The sequence below is a fragment of the Solenopsis invicta genome, chromosome 4 (assembly GCF_016802725.1).
Source record: "Solenopsis invicta isolate M01_SB chromosome 4, UNIL_Sinv_3.0, whole genome shotgun sequence".
Classification (NCBI taxonomy): domain Eukaryota; kingdom Metazoa; phylum Arthropoda; class Insecta; order Hymenoptera; family Formicidae; genus Solenopsis; species Solenopsis invicta.
Genome location: NC_052667.1, coordinates 20,074,042 through 20,095,278, shown reverse-complemented (window position 1 = coordinate 20,095,278; position 21,237 = coordinate 20,074,042). Strand labels below are relative to the sequence as shown.

The 21,237-nt window shown below is 34.8% G+C and overlaps 2 protein-coding genes across 2 annotated transcripts in view; both read right to left on the bottom strand.

The window, feature by feature from the left end:
* LOC105203171 (eukaryotic translation initiation factor 2-alpha kinase 1) overlaps window positions 1-19,439 on the bottom strand; it is a 30,826-nt gene extending 11,387 nt beyond the window's left edge. Inside the window, 3 exon segments of the mRNA XM_039448202.1 lie at window positions 2,668-2,999; window positions 4,082-4,246; window positions 19,251-19,439. Of these exon segments, the coding sequence (XP_039304136.1) occupies window positions 2,668-2,786 (119 nt within the window). The 5' untranslated portion in view covers window positions 2,787-2,999; window positions 4,082-4,246; window positions 19,251-19,439.
* Window positions 10,823-13,964, bottom strand: LOC120357540. Its single transcript, XM_039448203.1, has 6 exons — window positions 13,359-13,964; window positions 13,227-13,289; window positions 13,003-13,141; window positions 12,772-12,943; window positions 12,330-12,689; window positions 10,823-11,384 (listed from the first exon to the last, which is right to left on the bottom strand). Exons 1-6 carry the CDS (start codon window positions 13,928-13,930, stop codon window positions 11,344-11,346), a joined length of 1,347 nt encoding a protein of 448 aa, XP_039304137.1. The 5' UTR covers window positions 13,931-13,964; the 3' UTR covers window positions 10,823-11,343.
* Window positions 19,440-21,237: the final 1,798 nt, after the last annotated feature.

Below are 21,237 nucleotides of genomic sequence, written 5' to 3'. Positions count from 1 at the left end.
TTATATCGTTTTATCAATAAACGCAGTCGCGTATCGCGCCAAGTGTACGCGCAGCGAGAAAAAACTGCGTCTCTTTACGTGAGTCAACGATTTCCAAGCAAACAGACTATCAGATCTCAATAACTGCTGAAGCGATTAAATTGTGAGTAATCTCAAACGATAGCTTAGGTAAACTTGTATAAAATAAAGTGTTTTTATTTTTTTCTTTGTGCTCTACGAGTAGAGATATCGCGATGCAAAGTTCAAACCTCGGAAATTTTATGTAAGATAAAAAAAAACGTACAAAAACGCTAACAATAAGTGTTTGTATGTGTGTGTATCTCAAAAATCTTTATTTTTTCTACAAACCCAAGTGGTACTATCTTTAATTTCTATACAAAACCCACTTATCTCTGTATTGTCACTGAACAATTTTCTTTTTCTAACCCAAGTGGTATTTTTAATTTTTTTTTTTTTATAAAACTTACGTGGCACACTATCTTTGTATTCTCATTGAAAAATCTTATTTTAACCCGAGTGGTATTTACTTAAAAACAAATATTATCATAAAATTGTGTAATCTAATTCAATCTAAATGATATGTATTTCTCCCAAAAAATATATACAATCTATAAGTTGCGTCAATTATAAAAAAAATACATTGCTTTTTGAAATAACTGTTGTACTACTTTTAACAAATAAAATCCAAATGGTAGTATCTTAATAAAACCCAAATGATGATATTTAAAAATTTTTTTAAAATAAAATTTAAGTGGTATTATCTTTGTATTTCCATTGATAAATCTTTCTGCTCTAACCCAAGTGGATGTATTTAAAAAAGTTTTAATGGAATATTACATGTAATCTCAAAAAATTAAGGAGGAAATAGTACAAAACAAAAAAATTTATTATGTTTTAATAAAACCCAAATGGAAATATCTTTACCTTTTTTAAATAAAATCCAAGTGATATTATCTTTATATTCCCATTGAAAAATCCTTTTATTGTAACCAAAGTGGATGTACTTAATTTAAAAAAGTTTTAATTGAATATATAACATTTAATCTCGAAGAATTAAAGTGAAAACAAAAATGAGAAAATTTTATTGAAATAAAAAATTTTTATCAATGTACAAAATCTTGGTACGCTAGATAAGAGAAGCTATGAAAAAAATTGAAATAAGAAAGAATTAAATGTAACACTTAAAGATATTATAAAAGCGATTACGCGAAGTAAGTTTAAGATTAAGTTTTTTTAATATTTAAGTAACACACACATTGTAAGTCAATATAATTTTCTAAATTAGTTTAACTATTATATTTTGCAACAATATTATATTTAGACATTTAGCAGCGCCAAGTTTTGAACATAAAAAATTTTTTATTTTGATAAAATTTTTTTATTTTTGTTTCTTTTTAATTTTTTGAGATTAAATGTTATATATTCCATTAAAACTTTTTAAATTAAATATATTTACTTTGGTTAGAATAAAAATACATTTTATTGAAAATATAAAAATAGTATTACTTGAATTTTGTTTAAATAAAAGTAAAGATACCATTTGGGTTTCATTAAAATAAAGTACTACTTGGATTTTATTTGTTAAAAGTAGTAGAGCCGTTTATTGAAGAGCATTATATTTTCTTTGGCGCAATTTAAAGATTTCATATATTTTTTTGGAAAAATACGTATTATTTAGGTTGAATTAGATTATACAATTTTAACATTTATTTTAAATTAAATATCGCTTGGGTGGGAATAAGATTTTTGAGAATTCAAAGATAGTACTATTTGAGTTTTATAATTAAAATAAAAGTACAGTGGAGCCTCCCATATCCGAAATACTAGGGAGACAAAATTGTTCGGATAAGGGAATTTTCGGATAATAAAATAAACACATTTTCGTATTAAATTCCATGTAAGTATTTAAACAGAAATTTAAATTTTTAACAAATGGGACTTCATATATGTATTGTATACTTAAACAGTTTGTAAACATTACTACAAAACGCTGTTCCGATAATGGAATATTCGGATAGTAGAATGTTCGGATATTAGAGTACTTGGATAATGGAACTTCGGATATGGTAGGCTCCACTCACTGTATTACCACTTGGGTTGGAATAGGAAGATTTTTCGGTGACGATACAGCGATAGTCGGGCTTTGTATAGAAATTAAAGATAGTACCATATCACTTGGGTTTTATAGAAAAAATAAATATTTGAGAGGTACATACACGCGCACGCACGCATGCACGCACGCACCCACGCACGCACGCACTCACGCACGCACGCACGCATACATGGCGCTTTTTTTACCTTTTTTTTGGTAAGGTTACTTTTCACTGATCCTGTTTACCGAACGTTAAATAAAAATAAAATTTAATATAAATAGTGATATTAATAATTCTTATTCGACATGCTGTGTTACGACCGGAAAAAATTTTGGCGCACGTTCTGGTTGAATTCGAAGAAGTATATAAAATCACACAAATAAATAAAAAGCACTAAGATCTAGCTACGACCGAGGTATGGCCTTCTTATTATCATTGTGTTGGTACACTATCGGTCCAAAAACATATTTGTAAAAATAAAATATCTGGGAGCACACGGGTCATGTTTCTGAACGCAGTTCTTTTAAACTGACAATTAACAATTAATCCTTGTATATGTACGTTCTGCACTTACCATTCCTGTGATGCTTTTTGAGCCACCATGTTCATGAAACAAGTAACCACACAAGTAGCAGCTGAAACCAACGACTTATAGAGTGGATCATAGGGACTACTACTAAAAAAACCCCACATTGTAGCGCTATATATGTGAGAAAGTAGATTAGAATGTCGTACACGACTATGCAGCGCTTATAAATCTTTGTCTTTTTTCCGTAACGGCTTCTCAAAAGGTCCGATTTGGTCAATGGCAGTATTAGATGTGTAGAACAGATTATTTTAGTCAAAATAATTGATTTACACAATATAATTCAGTGTGATAGTACAACAAAGTTAAATCCATAGAAACTAAAAGAATATGTTAAAAGACATTAGATTAGTTACATCAGCAACTCTCTCTTTTAAAAATCTTATTTATAACAAAATATATCCAATTCGTTCACGCTTTACATGTGAATAAGAGCATAGTCAAATTGATGCTATATAAATGCATTCTTTGATAATTGTCAATTAGTAAAATTCTTTGTTTTGATTGGTCATGTTTCGAAGTATTTGTAGCATCAAATAAACTGCACTCTAGCGCTGATAAGAGATCTGCTTGCGTCGCTTGTACTTTTTGCATTTTTGCTTTATCTTTTTCTCTAATATCCAATCATTTATGCCATTTTAAAAGCAAAAATTTTAGCGGTTTCAAAAAAAGCGAACAAGCTAATGGGCGAATTCAAGCCGACAAAGCAATTTGGTCGCCGAGCGATTGAACATGATTTATAGATAACATTGATTAGATTTACAGATAAAAATCAATTATGTTCAATCATTCGAGCAAGTCTAGCCGGTTTGCCAATTTGATCTCGCCTAATGACTTCTTTTTACCTTAAATATGTACCTAAATCGCCGAATCAGGTTTAATTTGGGCAGAAAAACAATGTCGGTTATTTTTAAATAAAAGTCGAATGTAATATTATAAAGGCACACACGAAAGCGTTTAGCTCTTATCAGCCACTTTGAAAAGTTGCAAGATAAAACACGTTCGATCTTGTATATATCTCACGTACGACTGTGGCACTGATATCACTGATGTAAGATTGTAATCATTAGACGTTAGGCACCCGGTATATATACCCGTGGCGCTGCCGGCTAGAATCGAGATAATTGATTCTATCGATTCATAGTAAAATAAGATCGAACTAGCGGCGCTGATGATCTCGATACGGTGAAATAACGGGAGCACCGATTACTCCGGCGATTCGCTCCAAAACCGTCGCGCAGTTAACGACTCGCAAATTATTAAAACTGTTGGTGCTGAACTTGCGATCCGACGTAGCCTTTGCGGCCGCACCGTCTCTCTTATACAAGTGTCCAATGTATTTGTGATTGATAACTCAAATATACTCATGTTAAGTAACTGATCAAAGATATTTGTGTCTCACCCCTGAGCCTCTCTTCACCGTCCCGGTTCCTAAGGCGTTATCCACGCACGCCGTCGCAAGGCATCAGTGGTTCCCAGACTCGGCACTAATCAAAAGAACGTTTTCGGGAGTTCGTGGCCTAACGTTATCCGTCCGCCGGTCGGTTAAAACTTATGCTCGGACCATCTATAAAATAGTCGAAGTGGGTAGAACCGAAATTTGAACTCAACTTTGTTACGTTTGTAAGAACTTTACATTGATAAGCAGGGACTATGATCGTTTGGGGCTGACGAAAGATGGTAAGTCAAATCTCTCGCGGGATTGTCTATGCGTATGCGTGAGCTCTGTCATTGGATGCATTCAAGTTAAGGCAAAGTAGCTACTCAGCAAGCGATTGATTGAATCACAAGCAAGAACCAGTCATGTTCAATCGCTCGCCGAGCATCTAGCTGCTTTGTTAACTTGAACGCGTCCATTGATTCTTTGATCGTGTGATTATCAGTAGGGGAAAGTAGGGCTGTTGTACGCACTGGGTAATTGTACGCTTCGTGGTTTGGCACCTTCCCGATGAATAAAACTTATATCACGACGATATTTGTAGGCTGAAGGCATTTTTTAAATATATAACCATACGTTATATCATTTAAAAACGTAGTTAATTTAAAAAATAAGAAAAAGTAAAATCATGATTTTTCTTGCGATTTTGGCGTTCAGAAAATAAGGCAATAAGTCTGTATTTTTACTTTATTCGTTTAATTTTGTTATACCTAACAAAAGTACGTTTTTTCCTGCGTTCTTTGAGCTATTGTTTATTAAATTTAATTAAATAGTCATCCAGTAATTGTTTATTTATCAAATCAAGTCCGCCGTCGACAATTTTACGCATCCATCTTGAAAGGCGTGAGACCACGTGAGATCAACTATAGTGCCACTAGTACAGTGTAGTGCAGTGTAGTGTAGTTAAAAGAATGGGCTATAACCTCATTTTTCTTCCGCGTCCATTTATCCAACCGCACGTACAATTACCCAAGGCCCGAGAAATTTTTTCGTTTAACCACTTGCTTCTTTTTGCTGAATATAGCATTATCAAATAAAAAATTGTTCAATATGACAATACATAATGATAAAAAAATGTTTAAAGTTTCTATTTCTGTACTCGTATCGATTTCAACTTTAAAAATCACTTCACTGCGATAAATTTCCCTTAGGTGCGTGCAATTTACCTACTTTCCCCTATACTCGTATTCGGAGATGCAATCCTAGCTATCTCGGGTTTCCATACACATTTTTTTATATTTGATGATTACTTATTCATATTTATATAGAAGAGTATTTATTATAAAAATTTATAATAAATACTCTTCCGAATATTGAATGTTACATAAAATAATAAAAAGTAGTTATCGAACAAATAATATAATAACTATTAATGTTATCCATGTGTAGTAAAACAATTTATCATTCAGAAATAGTTATGTAAGTACTATGTACGTTAGTTTATAAAAATGACAGTACATTAATTTTAAATTTCAAATTTTGCATAGATTGTAAAGTAATAAATTTTATATATGTAAGATAATGCAGCAAATCGACAGATAGTCCTCGTGCACTCGAGTTGCGAAGTAGGACGGTCAGGGAAGGCACCAGAAATAATTCACTACCTTCGCGTGAGGCACAAAAACGCGAGCGTATTTATTGAACGTGAGCGAAACAGCTTTACAATAGCTACAATAATTATTCTTGTCGAACGAGGATACCACTTGCTAACCGACCGGAGGCCGGACCGGGGAGAGCCGCTGTACACGTGATACTACACTTTAAACGCGTGGCACGCGGTACCTTTTCACAATTCCAATTAATTACGGAAGGCGTCCCGTAATCGAACAATTCACTTAACTAATACTGAGAAGGATTAGGAAAGAGCGGAGGACACCTTACTCTGGTCCGCTCTTTTACTCGTTTTTCAATCAAAACTCGAATTCCTCAAATCCCGACTCAAATTTCACGTGCACACTTCTCGCGCTCTCGGTACTCTCTCCGATCCTGCTTCCCTTTCCTTGTCATTTGGCGCTCTGCGCCCTCGCTTCCTTTGTGTCCTGCCCTGCTACTATCCACAATCGCTCGCTCGATAACCGCTGTACTTGAGATTCTCTTACAGTTTCGGCTATACTGACTGTACCATTCGTCCTCGAATGGACCGCAAGGATCATTAACTTTATAAACAGTTCGTTGTTTCCTATATTTTAACAAATTGTAACTTTTACTTATTCTAAGCGCTTTCGGTTTTTTCATATTGTACATTTTTAATAACCGCTAACTTAGCCTATTATCTTAATACTAAAATTTTCTACATTTCCAGTATATCTTTTCCTGCGTACTCAAGTTTTCAATGACTCTCTTACAAGTTTCTTATATTACTCGTATTTCTTTTTTTTTTTTTTTTTTTTCTCTAGTTTGACGCAATTTTACAATATTAGCGCGAATTCTCGCTTACTTTTATATTCATCGTTCTGTTTATTTATTTATTTGTTATTATTATTATTACTATTATATATATATATATTTTTTTTTTTCGTAATTATTTTAGGTTATATACGTTTAGTAATACTACAGTATATAATTTCCTCAATGCTTTCTCAATTTGACTTTTAACTCAATACTAATTCCTCAATAATACTTATTCAACAATAACTACTCCTAATTACTTCATTCTTCAATAATAATTAATAATAATTTTAATTTAATATTAGTTAATAAGGATTTTGGTTCGTCGATTTTCGACTCCAACAATCGTGAAATATTGTTTGGTTTACAAAGGGTAATACTCATATGGAGAATTTATAAGAATTTTACACAAATTAATTCTTATTTAATACTGACTATTTGCATGTCTTAACTAAATATGTATAGACGCTTCCTTTTCCCTTTTTTTTTTTTTTCTTCTCAGTTCGCTATAGAGGACATTCAAACGGATTGACGTTGATTATTAGATTGATTGATCATTATTCAGTTTTCTCGTCTTCGCTCTGTGTATCCGAATCGTTAACAGTAGACTGATTACTTTTTTGATTTATTTTTATCCAGGCTTTTAATTTGTCTGGAGACATTATTGTATCAAGGGGTTTTTGCGTAATATTATATCCTGAGACGTCTGTAATAGCATATCTATTTTTATTCAGGACCGCTTTCACTCTGTATGGGCCTTTATATTTAGGTGCTAGCTTAATGTTCGTTCCCGGTTTAAATTGTGTTACGCGTACCAATACTAAGTCTCCTTCTTTGTATTGAGTATTTTTCTTATGTCTTTTGTCGTATTGTTTTTTGTTATATTCTTGTAATTTTCGGTTGACTGAGAATGCAATGTCTCTCGCTTCCTGTCTATCTCTATCAAAGTTTACATCAATTTCTCTCAAATTATCTATTAGTGTGCGTAGAGTTTCATCGTCTTTGCGTCTCTGATGGTAGCCCAATAGCAATTTACTTGGAGTTGAGTTTATGGATTTATTTAGAGTGTTATTGATTACATGTTGTACTAAAGGCAAGTTTTGCTTCCATTCAGTTGCGTCATTAATCACCTTTGCCATTGTAGATTTTAAGAAGCGATTAACTCTCTCATCCTGACCATTGGCCCAGGGCGACGCTACTGCCGTTTTAACGTGTTTAATTTCTTTTCCTGACATAAACTCTTGGAAAGCATTGGATGTAAACGCTGTTCCCCTATCGCTTATAATTCTGTCCGGATCACCAAAGATATTGAACAAAGAATTTAGATATTGAATTACTTCATTTGATCCCGTGGATTTCGTGGGATATAACCACACGAATTTAGTACAGGAATCTATTATTACAAGAATGTGTTTGAAATTTTCGCTACTTTTTTCCAACGGCCCGAAATGATCTATGTGCAACGTTTTGAATGGCAGAATGTCCTTTTCAACTAACTCTAACTCTCCTTCAGGTTTGCCAGCCGACAACGAGTACGACAGACATTTTATACAGTTTTCAATGTATTGTTTGACTTTTAATTTTAAATTAGGAAACCAGTAATGCGATAAAATTCCGTGCGCTGTCTTTTCGTATCCTATATGTCCCATTTCGTCATGATTAATTTTAATTATTGAATTATTTCCGGTACTACAAATAAACTATTTTCTCTAAACTTTCCGGTACTACAAATAAACTATTTTCTCTAAACTTTCTGAATAATAATCCATCAATCAGTGTGAATTTCTTGCTCCCTTTCAATCCTACTATCTCAGCAATTTCTTTTAATTTGGGATCCATTAATTGCTTAAATACTAATTCATCCTCGGCTGTAATCGCATTGATAGTCTGCGGGTTTCGACTCAAAGAGTCAACATGCGCCATTTTATCCGCGGGACGGTGGACCAGTTCGAATTTATAATTTTGCAAAGCTAACGACCAGCGGGCTATTCTCGGGTTTATATTTACTTTTTTCATCGCTAATGCCAACGAGTTACATTCGGTTATGACTTTGAACGAGATACCCTGTAAGTAGACGTGGAAACGTTCAATGGCTTTCACAATGGCTAGTGTCTCCAACTCGAAAGAATGATATTTTTTCTCTGCCTCGTTTGTGGCCTTGCTAAAATAGGCAACAGGCGCCATGCATCCAGATGATTGATCCTATTGGCTGACGCTTCTGTTCTGCCGATTGGGCAGTTCGGGCTGATGTGTCCTTTCTGTTTGCATCTGTGGCACGTTATATCGACGTGTCGGCACTGCTGGATACTGTGCCCTTTTTGGTAGCATCCCGTGCAAGAAAGAGCACTTGCATTTGAATGCCTTGCACCGGGGCGCCCCTCTCTAGATTCAAATCGCCGCTGAGACACACTATCACCTACGAGCCTTCTAAACCGCTCCATGAATTGCGGCACTGAACTAACTTGCATGTCTACCGCGAACCGGCGTAGTGTTGGGTCTCTCACTCCGTCCGCTAGCATCTCGATCTTTTCGCGCTCCGATAATTGCAAGAACTGCATACGGTCCAGCTTATCTTCCGCATAGTCCACGAATCTCTCCGAGTTTGCCCTCCAAAAACGTCTATTAATCCTAGCGATCGTAATGGCCTCTTTCCTCTCGAAGTAATTCCGCAACTGGAAGCTAAAATCTGGCCATGTTACGACTGATTCAGGTGGTTGACGGTGGAGCCAGTTTCGAGCGCGGCCGGCTAGCTGGTTTATAGCCGCCGTGACTAAGACGTCGTCCGTTATTCTGTGCAGTCGCGCAATAGATGCGCATCGCTCGATCCAGCGCTCGACAACCTCGTCATCCTTTCCGGAAAATGTTGGTATCAGTTTCGCCGCGAACTTAATTCGTCCCCAATCATGCGACGAAAACGGACGCTGCTCCGCGCCTTCGCCGGATACCGTTCGCGAAAAAGGATCGCTTGACAGACCCGATAATTGACGTCTCTTATAATTCGACTGGAGAATCTGCGCCACTGCTTGCGCAATCTCTTGAGTATTGAATGCAGAATTTTCTGCCCGATCGTTGAACCTTGCCGCGCCTTGCCTGGGGCGGAAATATGCTCTATCTTCCACAAGAATTGGTTGGGAACCCGCCGACATAGGTGGATCGTCTGGAATTACACTATTCGTATCTTCGGTTTCCTTTTCATCTGCCGCGTTAGGGCCAGCTACTGTGATTTGCTCTGGCCAACCGTGGCTTTCGTAATAATCTGTGAGTCGCTTCATTAACACCGCTCGTGTTCCGCAGGTATCTAATTCTAGCTGCCTGGCGACATCTTTTAAGCCCTCGATATTCAAATTGTCTAGCACCACCCGACTCATGATGCGAGAGATTACTTATCGATCGCGGCTTTAATGGTATACCATTACCCAGATAGCAAAATACTTCCACAATACCGGTACGGTGAACGTACGTCGTACCTTGTGTATCGGTACTGTAGCTACCACGTACGTGCGTACCGTAAGCGTACATTACCAGTACACCGTATTTGGTACGCAGTGGGACTACGGTAGCGCTACCGTGTGCTCATATAAGGGTTATGATCGTACGCTGTACTCTCACGGTACTAATAGCGTACTAGAACGAGAATGCATTGTCGTATCGGTTTCTTCTCCGTCCTATATTATTATAAAGCAGAGGTTATACATTTAAAAAACATTTCAATGTAATTGAATTATACAGAATTTATTCATTTAAACACATAGTAATTTATACATACAATGATAAATACAAAATAAAATTTTCCTATTATTATAATACAAAATATAAATTAAAAAGTATATAATTGACAATATGTAATATATACAAATTAAATAATTAAAACTTTCGATAATAAACAAAATAAAATTAGATCAGACCATGAGAATGAAAGTGGGTATTTGTGCGTAATTAATCAAAATTTATTTAATATTCTTTTTAACATTTTCGTCCAAGTGTTTCAGCTACGCATTTTGATCTATCATCAGCGTATATTTATAACAAATTTAATACTCTCACGATCTTAAATTAAATTGTATTTGTTATGCCGGTTATGATAGCTCAATGCGAAGCCAAAATGCTCGGACGAAAATGTTAAGAAATATTAAATAAATTTTAATTAATCACGCACAAATAACCACGTTGACCCTCAGGGCCTGATTTTATTTTATTTTGAACATATATATATATATATATATATAATGCGATAATAGACTATAATATATATATATATATATATATATATATATATATACATATATATAAAGCTAATGAATAAATTTGACAATAAGAGTCAGCACCGTAAATTGTGCGCTTTATATTTTATTACATTATAAATACTTAAACAATATAAAATATTAACAGCATTTCGATCCTTTTTTTGGATCATCTTCAATGCATAGATAATGAATTAAAAATGTATATTGTATATATTGTTAAAAATATTATAAATAATTTATATTGTTTATATTATATTTAATTATTTAAATTTTAGTAAATTATAAAGTGCACAAGTTACCGCGTTTGATTCTTATTGTAAAATTTATATGTATAGACATAATTCATCGCAGACCTGGAATGAAATTACAGTTTTAACAAATCATGTGTAAGGGAAAGGGCCCCATCCCCGCCCTTTCCTGTGAGGCACAACCAAATATTTGCCTCTCCATATCATTTATCCTGAAAAAAAAGAAGTGAATTAGGGATGAGAACGGCCCCACCCCGCCGTTCTCTGTGAAGCACATCCAAATTTATTACTGCTTCTCCAAACAAAAAAATACAAAATACAAAATTACATACCGCTAACAAGGGTCTCATGGACTGCCAAAAAGGACTATGTCATCGTCGTATAGATCTGGAATTATATTATTTATTAATAGAAACTATTATTTTATATATTTGTTATTTAAGGCTCCTGGTCCCTGCCATGATGTAATAAGATAGGTATAGCATTTCCAACGATGCGCACTCAATTTTCTTTCACTAATCAAATATTTATCTAAGATGCCAGAAGGAACATGACTCCCCTCCCTTCCTCTAATATATGATATCTTTATAATGTAATTTCTTAGATTAACCTTTTTTGATATTATATATTGTACTTTGTTTACGGAGAAACTATGCCAAAGTGTCAATTCCGGACAAAAATTTGATTGATTGTTTCCTATTCTTTGGTCATTATTATACGCAATGCTACACCTGTCTTCTTATCGTAGTGGTCCCTAGCTGCTACAACTGTCCTTATGTAATGACGTCAGAAGCAAGAAATAACACATTTCAAATCTTTGCATGGTATTTTCAAAAAAAAAATATTTTGCACAAAATAACACTTCAGATTACTTCAACACACTTCAAAAGTATGAGTTCTATCCATTTCCCTTGACAATTAATAAACAGTCATAAAATAAATATAATACAATTAATAAACAGTCATAAAATAAATGTAATACAAAGCTTGACCATGCACGTTTATGTACCTACGCATAAGCTTACATTGTTAGGCTTTGCATTACATTCATTTTATGACTGTTTATTAACTGTTAAGGGAAATGTGTAGAACTCAAAGTATTTTCGAAGTGTGCTGAAGTAATCTGAAATGTTATTTTGTGCAAAATATCTCTTTATTTGAAAATACCATGCAAGAATTTTCGACGTGTCATTTTTCTCTTCTGATGTTATTAAATAAGGATAATTATAGCAGGGAACAAGAGCCTTAAGATTAATAATTTTAATTTAACATATTTTATAATCTATATTATATATAATAACCATATATTATTATACCAATTTCTTTATTTACCATCTGTCGTCGAATATTCCTGCTCGTCGTTGTTCTCCGTTTCCTCCGTGTCCTGGGTGTCAATATCATCGGCGTTTTCCTCCTCCGTGTCTTGGATCTCTGATTCCTCAATTGTCCCAGTATCCTCAATTTCCTCCTGGATGTTTTCAATTCCCGTGTCCTCTTCCAGGTCATCTATTCGCTGGCGTTGATTAGGTGGAACTTCTTCATTTTCTTCATTTTCTTCTCTCTGAAGAGGAGCTTTTCGTTTCCTATTGTAACGCCATTTCCTAGTTTTAAGGCTTTTTAAAGCCTTCTCCAAAGCATCATAAAATTCGACGTTATTGAGGTTGGTAAAATATTTATTGGCGTTTATGGCATCTGGAAAAATTTATGAGAAACACCTTACTTATTGTCATATATATTCAATGTAGAATATAACAAACAATATTATTTTACGAACCTTGACATGCTTGAGCAAAGCGACTGTTTCGCAATTTGCATCCCCCTGGTCCTGTTTTTCCATTCAAGGTGAGGTATGGTGAAACTTCCTCATCCTCAGGAAATACGCTGCGAAAATATTCTGCAGCGCAATCGACTGGATTGGTCCGTCCAAGATAAATAAAGTATCCCACCTGTAACAAAATTTTTGTTGTAAACTGAATTAAATATATATTTAGAAAAATATTCTTACCAAATCATTATAAACGTCTTCGTCAACGTCTTCGAAGGCTACAAAATCGTCCACAGTTCTAAATAAGATTTCCTGTGGCTTCATTGGTCTTCTTATTGCAGAATTTCGCGTCAGTTGTGTGATAGCTCTTGTATTTTCACTGCAGGAAAACATTACATTATAGGATTAAAAATTCATTTATAGTATGTTGCTTGCTATTCTTATGTAAAATTGTTAATACTTACTCGATTTTTTTTTCAATCGAAATTTGTCGCTCTTCCATCCGTTGTAGTTGTGTCATAATCATTCTAAAAAAAATTTAATGTTTTTATTCATGCATATAGATGCCTATTGTTGTAATCCTTTTTAAAACTTACTGTACAGATCGTATTATAGAAGATGGTTCCCTGTCTTTCATCCACTCTTTTTCATATCCTGGTCTGGCTGGAGATAGGCGATTGCGTTGTCCGGTTGATGGTAGTGGTTGTGATAATGTATGTTTATGTTGTGGTGATGAATGTGGTTTTGATAATGGATGACTGTTTTGTGTGAATGATTTTGTGGCTGATGAAAGAGAGTGTGATGTTTGTTTATGTTGTGGTGATGATTTTGATGGTGGATGAATGTTTCCTGTAAATTTTGTACCTGGTAAAGGTGAGTGCGATGAGATGAGTGTATGATGTACTGATGCCGATGGAGGGGGCATGTGTTTATGTGCAGATGAGAATGACGATGATGAAGCATGCAGGGATGATAATGCCGGGGATTGTAAATGTTGTTGTAATGGTGCTGTGTGTCTTTGTATAGTTGTGTTTTGTGTCTTGTGTTCTTGTGTGTTCTTTCCGCCTTCTTGAGAATGGAATGTGCGATATTTTGCAAAATCCACATTCAACGATCGCAAAGTTTGCAGCGTCTTGTCCGCTCCTCTTCCTCTCCCTCGTTGATTCATCTAAATAATATTTGAGAGAACTCACCTAACGAAAGCACCTTAATCTATGGTATGTAGAATGACTGCAACTATCCAGACGTCAATAATAGGATCTATATGCCCTTCAGTGTGCCAATAAGGCATGCGGAAACATTTATTTTCTACTTCATTGAGATCTATTACACTGACTTCATCAAATAAGAACATCTGAAGACACCTATTGAAGACGATGGCAAACCAACATCGAAAAAATCTTCAATTCTACAAAACTCTTTAACCGCCAACTGATAATGCTCACGCGAGAGAATGATGCTCTGAATAAGACAAATCTTTGAATTCTTTAATATTACCGTGTTATCCTGATTCTTCACCGATATACGAAATTTTCCTGTGTCTAAGACCTGAAATTGACGACTATCTAGGGGAGTATCAAAAACTACAGGACTAACCCACGGTTTACTGACGCGTATCTCTTCCTCAGTTAAATGTATTTTTTGTGTAACCTGTAACTTTTCAAATCGCCTATTTACAATTTGCTGCAAATGTTGATCAGGTTTCCGGCAAGCTTTGCGGAAATACGTCATATTATTTTCATATGGAAACATGGACAATTCATTTAATGAGCCAAAGCGTCTCGCGTCATCTACGAGATGTAAAAGACAATGAGTAATGTAAGAAAGAAATTCTGGACCATATATATCTTCTGCTCTATTTACAAAAATGTTTAATGCTGTGTGTGCAAAATCAAGATGGTCTTCTGATAAGAAAGAACTGACTAGAATTCGAATGGCGGAATGTAATAGAAGAAAATGTTTATATGCAGCAGGATTTATAAGTCCATAAAAAACAACTGGGGCAGTATACAAAAGAAGTTGACGATTTTCCGTAGCTTTAAATCCTCCATATTTTTTCATTAAATAAGGTTTTCGTGAAAATTCCTTAGGGCAGTAATTCTTAACTTGTTGTAGACGTGTAGTAATAATGTTAAGCGAGCTGGCTGAAAGTTTTAAATTAGGATTATATTTTCCGTCAACAAAAACGCTATTTATTTTTGGGACAACACCAAGAAAAACAGTGTGCATCAAGTCGAAGACCGTTTGAGTTACCAACCCTATCCCTAAAGTAAGCAAAGCAGAGTCAGAATCTGTATGATGTTCTCCATCAACGCGCTGTCTGTACTCTTCGTCTGTACGGGACCTGTGCTGAATACCACGATAAGCTACTACTCCACGACGAAGCCAATTTCCCAGAATCCAACATTTCGAACACGGAAATATACTTCCATGACCTTTATGACCCAATACAAAGGCTCGCGCAGGAGAATCAGCTATGAAACATCTCAATTTAATTACTTTCAACTGATTACGAAAAACAACTCCACGATTTAATACATCCTGAACCTCATTCACAAAATATTGGAATAATTCCTGCGCATTACTTGGTTTTGATGATCCTCGCCAGACGCCTACAATTTCTGGTTTACTTCCACGAATATTTGCAATCCTAATTTGTATTGGCCACATTTGAATTTTGCCCTGTCCATCTAATGTTGCACCATCTGTGCTAAAGTCTACCATTAAAGTGTCAAGTGGAATCAGTTCCGGAGAAGTTTGTTGAAGAATGGAAAGAATTCCTGTCTCAAATCCTAAATGGAGATATTCACCCCCTGCAATGTTAAGTATGGGATGCGCGGTACGTGGAGTCTTTAAAAGCGTTCTACTATCTTTTGGCAATGTAGATAAACATGGATGTGTTCGAACAACCTGTAAAACAGCATTTATTTGTGCATGAGACATATCACTGCGTATAAAAACTTCAGCAAGGCGTTCTTGAAAATTATCAATAGTATCTGGAGGCTCTATATCCACCGCATCATCATAATTTGAAATAGATTCAGCATCGTCTGAAGAACTTGATACTTCATCGACCTCATTAAAAGCAAATTGTACATTAGCTGATGCATCAGAAATTTCCTCTTCCTCAGTCTGACTGCATTCTGCAAGAATTTTATCTTCGTCAACAAAGTCTGAATCGGCTCTAGCATTAGCAGCATCTAAATTCTGCTGTTGTAAACATTCGTATTCATTACGTGCAGCTCTTTCTAATTTTTCCAAACGACGACGATGGACTGTAGATAGTAAATGATAAGGCTTGCGACTGCGCCTATTTGCCAAACGCAACATACTGATGAAATGGAATATGAACGAAAGAAATAGACAAGACAAAAAAAATTACAACTCAAGAAACAGTAAATAAAATTTGAAGTGCAATAGCCTAAACCAAAAAAGACAAGTTTTTTCTGGATGACATAAAACTCAATGATATGTAATAAAACCCTAAAAAGAATATAAATGAAATTATGTATACCAATGTGTTTGCAAGTGATTGACGAAAATAATTTATTATTAGGAGTTTTCCTGCAAATAGTCTTAATATATAAAAATAAGATAATTAAAATATCTGCAACAAATTATACAAACCTCGTCCGTTGTAATTACTTCAGCAATCTGACCTGTAGATTGAGAATGAAACGGTGTAAAGCACAAAATAAATAAAAATACTTACAATTAAACAAACACAGTTTTTAAATTAAGTTTGTATTTAAATAATTATTACCAATTGAAAATTCATAATGGTGTATTGACAATATAGACTAAAAATTAAACTATCCTGTACTATGAAATCTAACAAGGGAAGGCACAGAACTGAACTCTGCCAAATTTGATGAAACTTGGCAGGATTACAAAGAAAATTCCCTCGAATATAATGACACCCCTATTTAGATGCCAATGGTCAACCGTTTCCGATATTTTAATAATCAATTTTAATATTCAGTGGCATCTTTAGAGTAAAGTTTATTAGGACACTCACAGACAAGTATTTGTAGCGTAGTGGATATGGTAACTGCCTCATAATTATTTTATACGTTATTTTATATTATAACTATTTATATTATAATTTATATAAAATACATTTTTTATATCAAAATAATTTATTTTTTATATCAACAATATAATTATTTTTATCGTAAAACGTTATAAAAAACATTATTATAAAAAAATTAACTGATTGTAGGATTTAAACTCAAGTTTACAAATTATGAAGCAATTAATTACCCACCACGTTAAATACTTGTATGTGAGTGTCCTAATAAACTCTACTCTAAAAACGCTATATTTATTATTAAAATATCTTAAAAACGATTGACCGTTGGCACCCAAATTGGTATTATTACATTTAAAAAAATTTTCGCTGTAATCCTGCCAAGTTTCATCAAAATCGGCGGAATTCAGTTCTAAGTCCTCCCTTGTAAGACTAAAATTAATACGTTTCTAAGTTCATCTTACTGTTCATCTGATAGTCGTCTGTATTATAATATATAATGTTTAATCTTTTAACAAATCACACTCAATAGACGTTTAGCAGAACAAACCGCTCAGTAGCAATTAATGATTAGCTCTTACTTTTAGAATTTATAAAGAAATCAATGTCGAGTGTTGACAAGACAATGCAGCAGTTAAATTGTTTTTCTGAATGCGGCTAATGTTATTATTTAATCTTAAAAATAATCGCAACAATGTATTAAAATTGTTAACAAAATAACACGCGTAAACTTAAAACATATATGTATACAGAGTGAGTTATTACATGAAAAATTACTTACCTTAGATACTGAATGAATAACAATGATTCTCAAACCCTTAAGATATTCCTGAACCTCCTGAATATTCCGCAATAACTTGAAAAATTACGGAAGTAAGGAAAACACGTACGTTCGGGTTCACGTTATCGCAGAAAACAACAATATATAGCACAGAGAAAAACAAAATAGCCGCGCTGGCCGTTGGGAGGAGACTTTCCGTTATTATGGAGGATTTACACTGCACGAACTCCATTAAGGCGGCATAAAATGTAACCAACACAGTTGACCAATCAGAATTAGATCGCGTTTTCAACTTGCCAATTGGCAATGTGGGCTTTCACATCCCGTCTGGCCGCGCTTGCGTCGATTGCGCGCGCCAAAATATAGAAAAGTTATTAAAAAATATTATTACTTCAGTTAATTAATTATAAAAATAATTATAATTAATCCTTAAGGTGCCATGGGTCTACAGTATCCGAGCTATTGTGATACGTGGGTCTGTCACGTTTTAGGACCCAATTTGAACAGCAACCCGCAGACTCTCACTATTATAATTAATTAGGAATAAATATTATCATTGCTAAATTAATTTAAAATTATATAGAATAATAATTAAAAAAATGTTATTACTGCAATTAATTAATTATAAAAAAAAATTATTTTTAATCCTTAAGATACATACATGGGTCTACGGTGTCCGAGCTATAAAGTGATATCTGCTCATAACAATAAAACTTGCAAGCCTGTCAGAAGATATTAAATAAACGATGTTTATCAAAATAACTATAAAATCGTCATAACTATAATGTAGACAAATGTTTTATAAAGTACTGTAAGGTTAGAGGGGAAAATAGCGTTGAACATGACGGACCCACGTATGCATTTAGAAGGTACCGAAAAAACGTATGCACATTAAATAAAGGTTAAGTATTCTAAATTTCCAATTAAATTAAAACTCTTTAATCGATCGACTGCAATTGGCTATCGCGTCATGACAATTCGACCAAATTGCAAGATTAAATCGTTAAGACATTTTTCGACCATGGGTTTTGGTCTTTCTAAATTGATATAATAATGATTGATAATTGATTATAAATTTGAAACTTTTATATATATAAATTTATTTGTGTTTAAATAATTTAATTATAAAATTGCAAAAAAGTTATATATAAAATATAATTTTATATTTCAATACATGCTCAGTACGCTGTACTGGTATGGTACAGTTCCTATTGCGAATATAAACCGAACAGTACGCAGTACAGGTACGATATTGGTACCAGAATATTACGCTGCATCAGTATCATGTATCCTTTTTGTACTGGTACTGTACAGCTACGCCGTACGCTGACATCTCGTGGCAGTACAGTAACAATACGGTAGCAGTATATTGTGCGGGAATCGCACGCTTGGTTATCTGGGATATAATAAGAAAAACGAATAACTTGCATTCGAACACTGATATCGATCGACAAATCCGTACCGTCGGTAATTATCCCTTTTTTATCGATCACTCCGATACCGTCGGTAATCGTCGTTAGGATTCAAATCCACTATCAAAATGGCGGACCGCACTGCTCCGATTTTCGCGCGTCACACATTCCAAGACGAAATTATTTGCACGTCGCTTCGGTTCCCTTTATTTGTCCAAGTCTACTTACTTAGCGCGAAACTGGCGTAAATATTGACACCGCTTACCAATGGTCACCCGTCGATGTCTCCCAGTCGCTACCTTCTTTCTTACGTAGTGCCGAAATAATTCCCGCGCCGGTGTTCACGTGATTGCACGTGATGAGCACGTTGAATCATGGTGGAAGTAACATGGTGTGTGCAGTTTGCAAGCATCTCTCTCTAATTCTTTGCCCTTTCGCTTGTTTTCTGACCGTTCAGACCCCAGGTGTACCAATCTTATTTAACTCCACAAAGTTGTTACAACTGAATATAGTTGTCTTCGTTGCACGCACATCATGTTGTATTCTCTCGATCTTTTTTTATCGCATACGTGAATATCGTACGAGAGCCTCGAACAGAAGGAAGAGTGTGATTTGCATGTAAGTAATATTTTTTAATATTTTACAATAATTGAAGAAGTTTGTTCATATATTAACATAAATTAAACTGGAAAGGCTTCAAATAAAATTACATAAAATGCAATAAAATGACTCTTTGAAGGTCTCTTTCAATATATAAAAAGAAAAAACAAATACAAAAATTTAATTTTAAAGAATTCTCAGTTAATTATCTCCCAAATTAGTTCGATCCGCCATAAGGCCGCGAACTGCACTATATATAGTGCTTTTCCTAGATCGCTCCGTTTGAAAAGTCGCGATTTTTTTACTCAATCCGCATAAAATGCCGCGAGTAATGTATAAAATTCTTAAGATCGTTCCGCTTGAAAAGCCGCGATCGTTTTACTCGATCTGCACAAAATGCCGCGAGTAAATGTAAAATTGATATTTTACAAACTTTGATTAATTTTTGTGGAAGTTTGACTTGTATAGGTTGCTCATCTACCACGAAAGTCGATGCAGTCTTGTTGAGATAATAACACTCTAAAGGAAGCAGGATCAGTCTTTCTTTAAAAATTTTCGCAAATCGTTGACTAAGTCACCAAAAGTTGGTCTATGTTTATTTTTTGTTGCAAAAATTATGTTTTTGTTGCGGAAATAATTTTTTCATTTTTTTATTTTTTCTCCTTTCATCATTTTTTAAGTATTGCTTCTTATTTATTTTACAATGCACCGACGCACCATCTTCACTAAATTTCACATAAAATCTCTCGAATTACGTACGTCTTTCGAAATCACGCGTACTACAAACGGTACAAACTGCAATTCTTTCAGAGAAAAGGACACAACGAACATATAGCAGAGTGGGACAAAGATGCAATCATAACAGTTGTAGTAACCTGATATTATCAAACATTTAATTTTTTGAAGTTGGTACACCTGGGGTCTGAGCGGTATCCGAAGCGAAAAAGGGGCGTGGTTTGCGGATTTTGCACACACCATGTAATACTTCCACCATGACGTTGAATCACACCGCCGACTTCGTGTTCGATATTCGAAAGTTTCCTGAATTTTGCACTCACTTCACTGGTCTGTGTACTTAAAAGGGGTTCAAAAAGAGAAAAACTTAATCCAATGTTCTTCAGTTTAGTAGTCTTTTATCCAAAGGTGCGAGTTTGACCACTTCTGAAAGGGATTTGCTGTAAGATAATGCAGCAAATCGACAGATAGTCCTCGTGCACTCGAGTCGCGAAGTAGGACGGTCAGGGAAGGCACCAGAAATAATTCACTACCTTCGCGTGAGGTACAAAAACGCGAGCGTATTTATTGAACGTGAGCGAAACAGCTTTACAATAGCTACAATAATTATTCTTGTCGAACGAGGATACCACTTGCTAACCGACCGGAGGCCGGACCGGGGAGAGCCGCTGTACACGTGATACTACACTTTAAACGCGTGGCACGCGGTACCTTTTCACAATTCCAATTAATTACGGAAGGCGTCCCGTAATCGAACAATTCACTTAACTAATACTGAGAAGGATTAGGAAAGAGCGGAGGACACCTTACTCTGGTCCGCTCTTTTACTCGTTTTTCAATCAAAACTCGAATTCCTCAAATCCCGACTCAAATTTCACGTGCACACTTCTCGCGCTCTCGGTACTCTCTCCGATCCT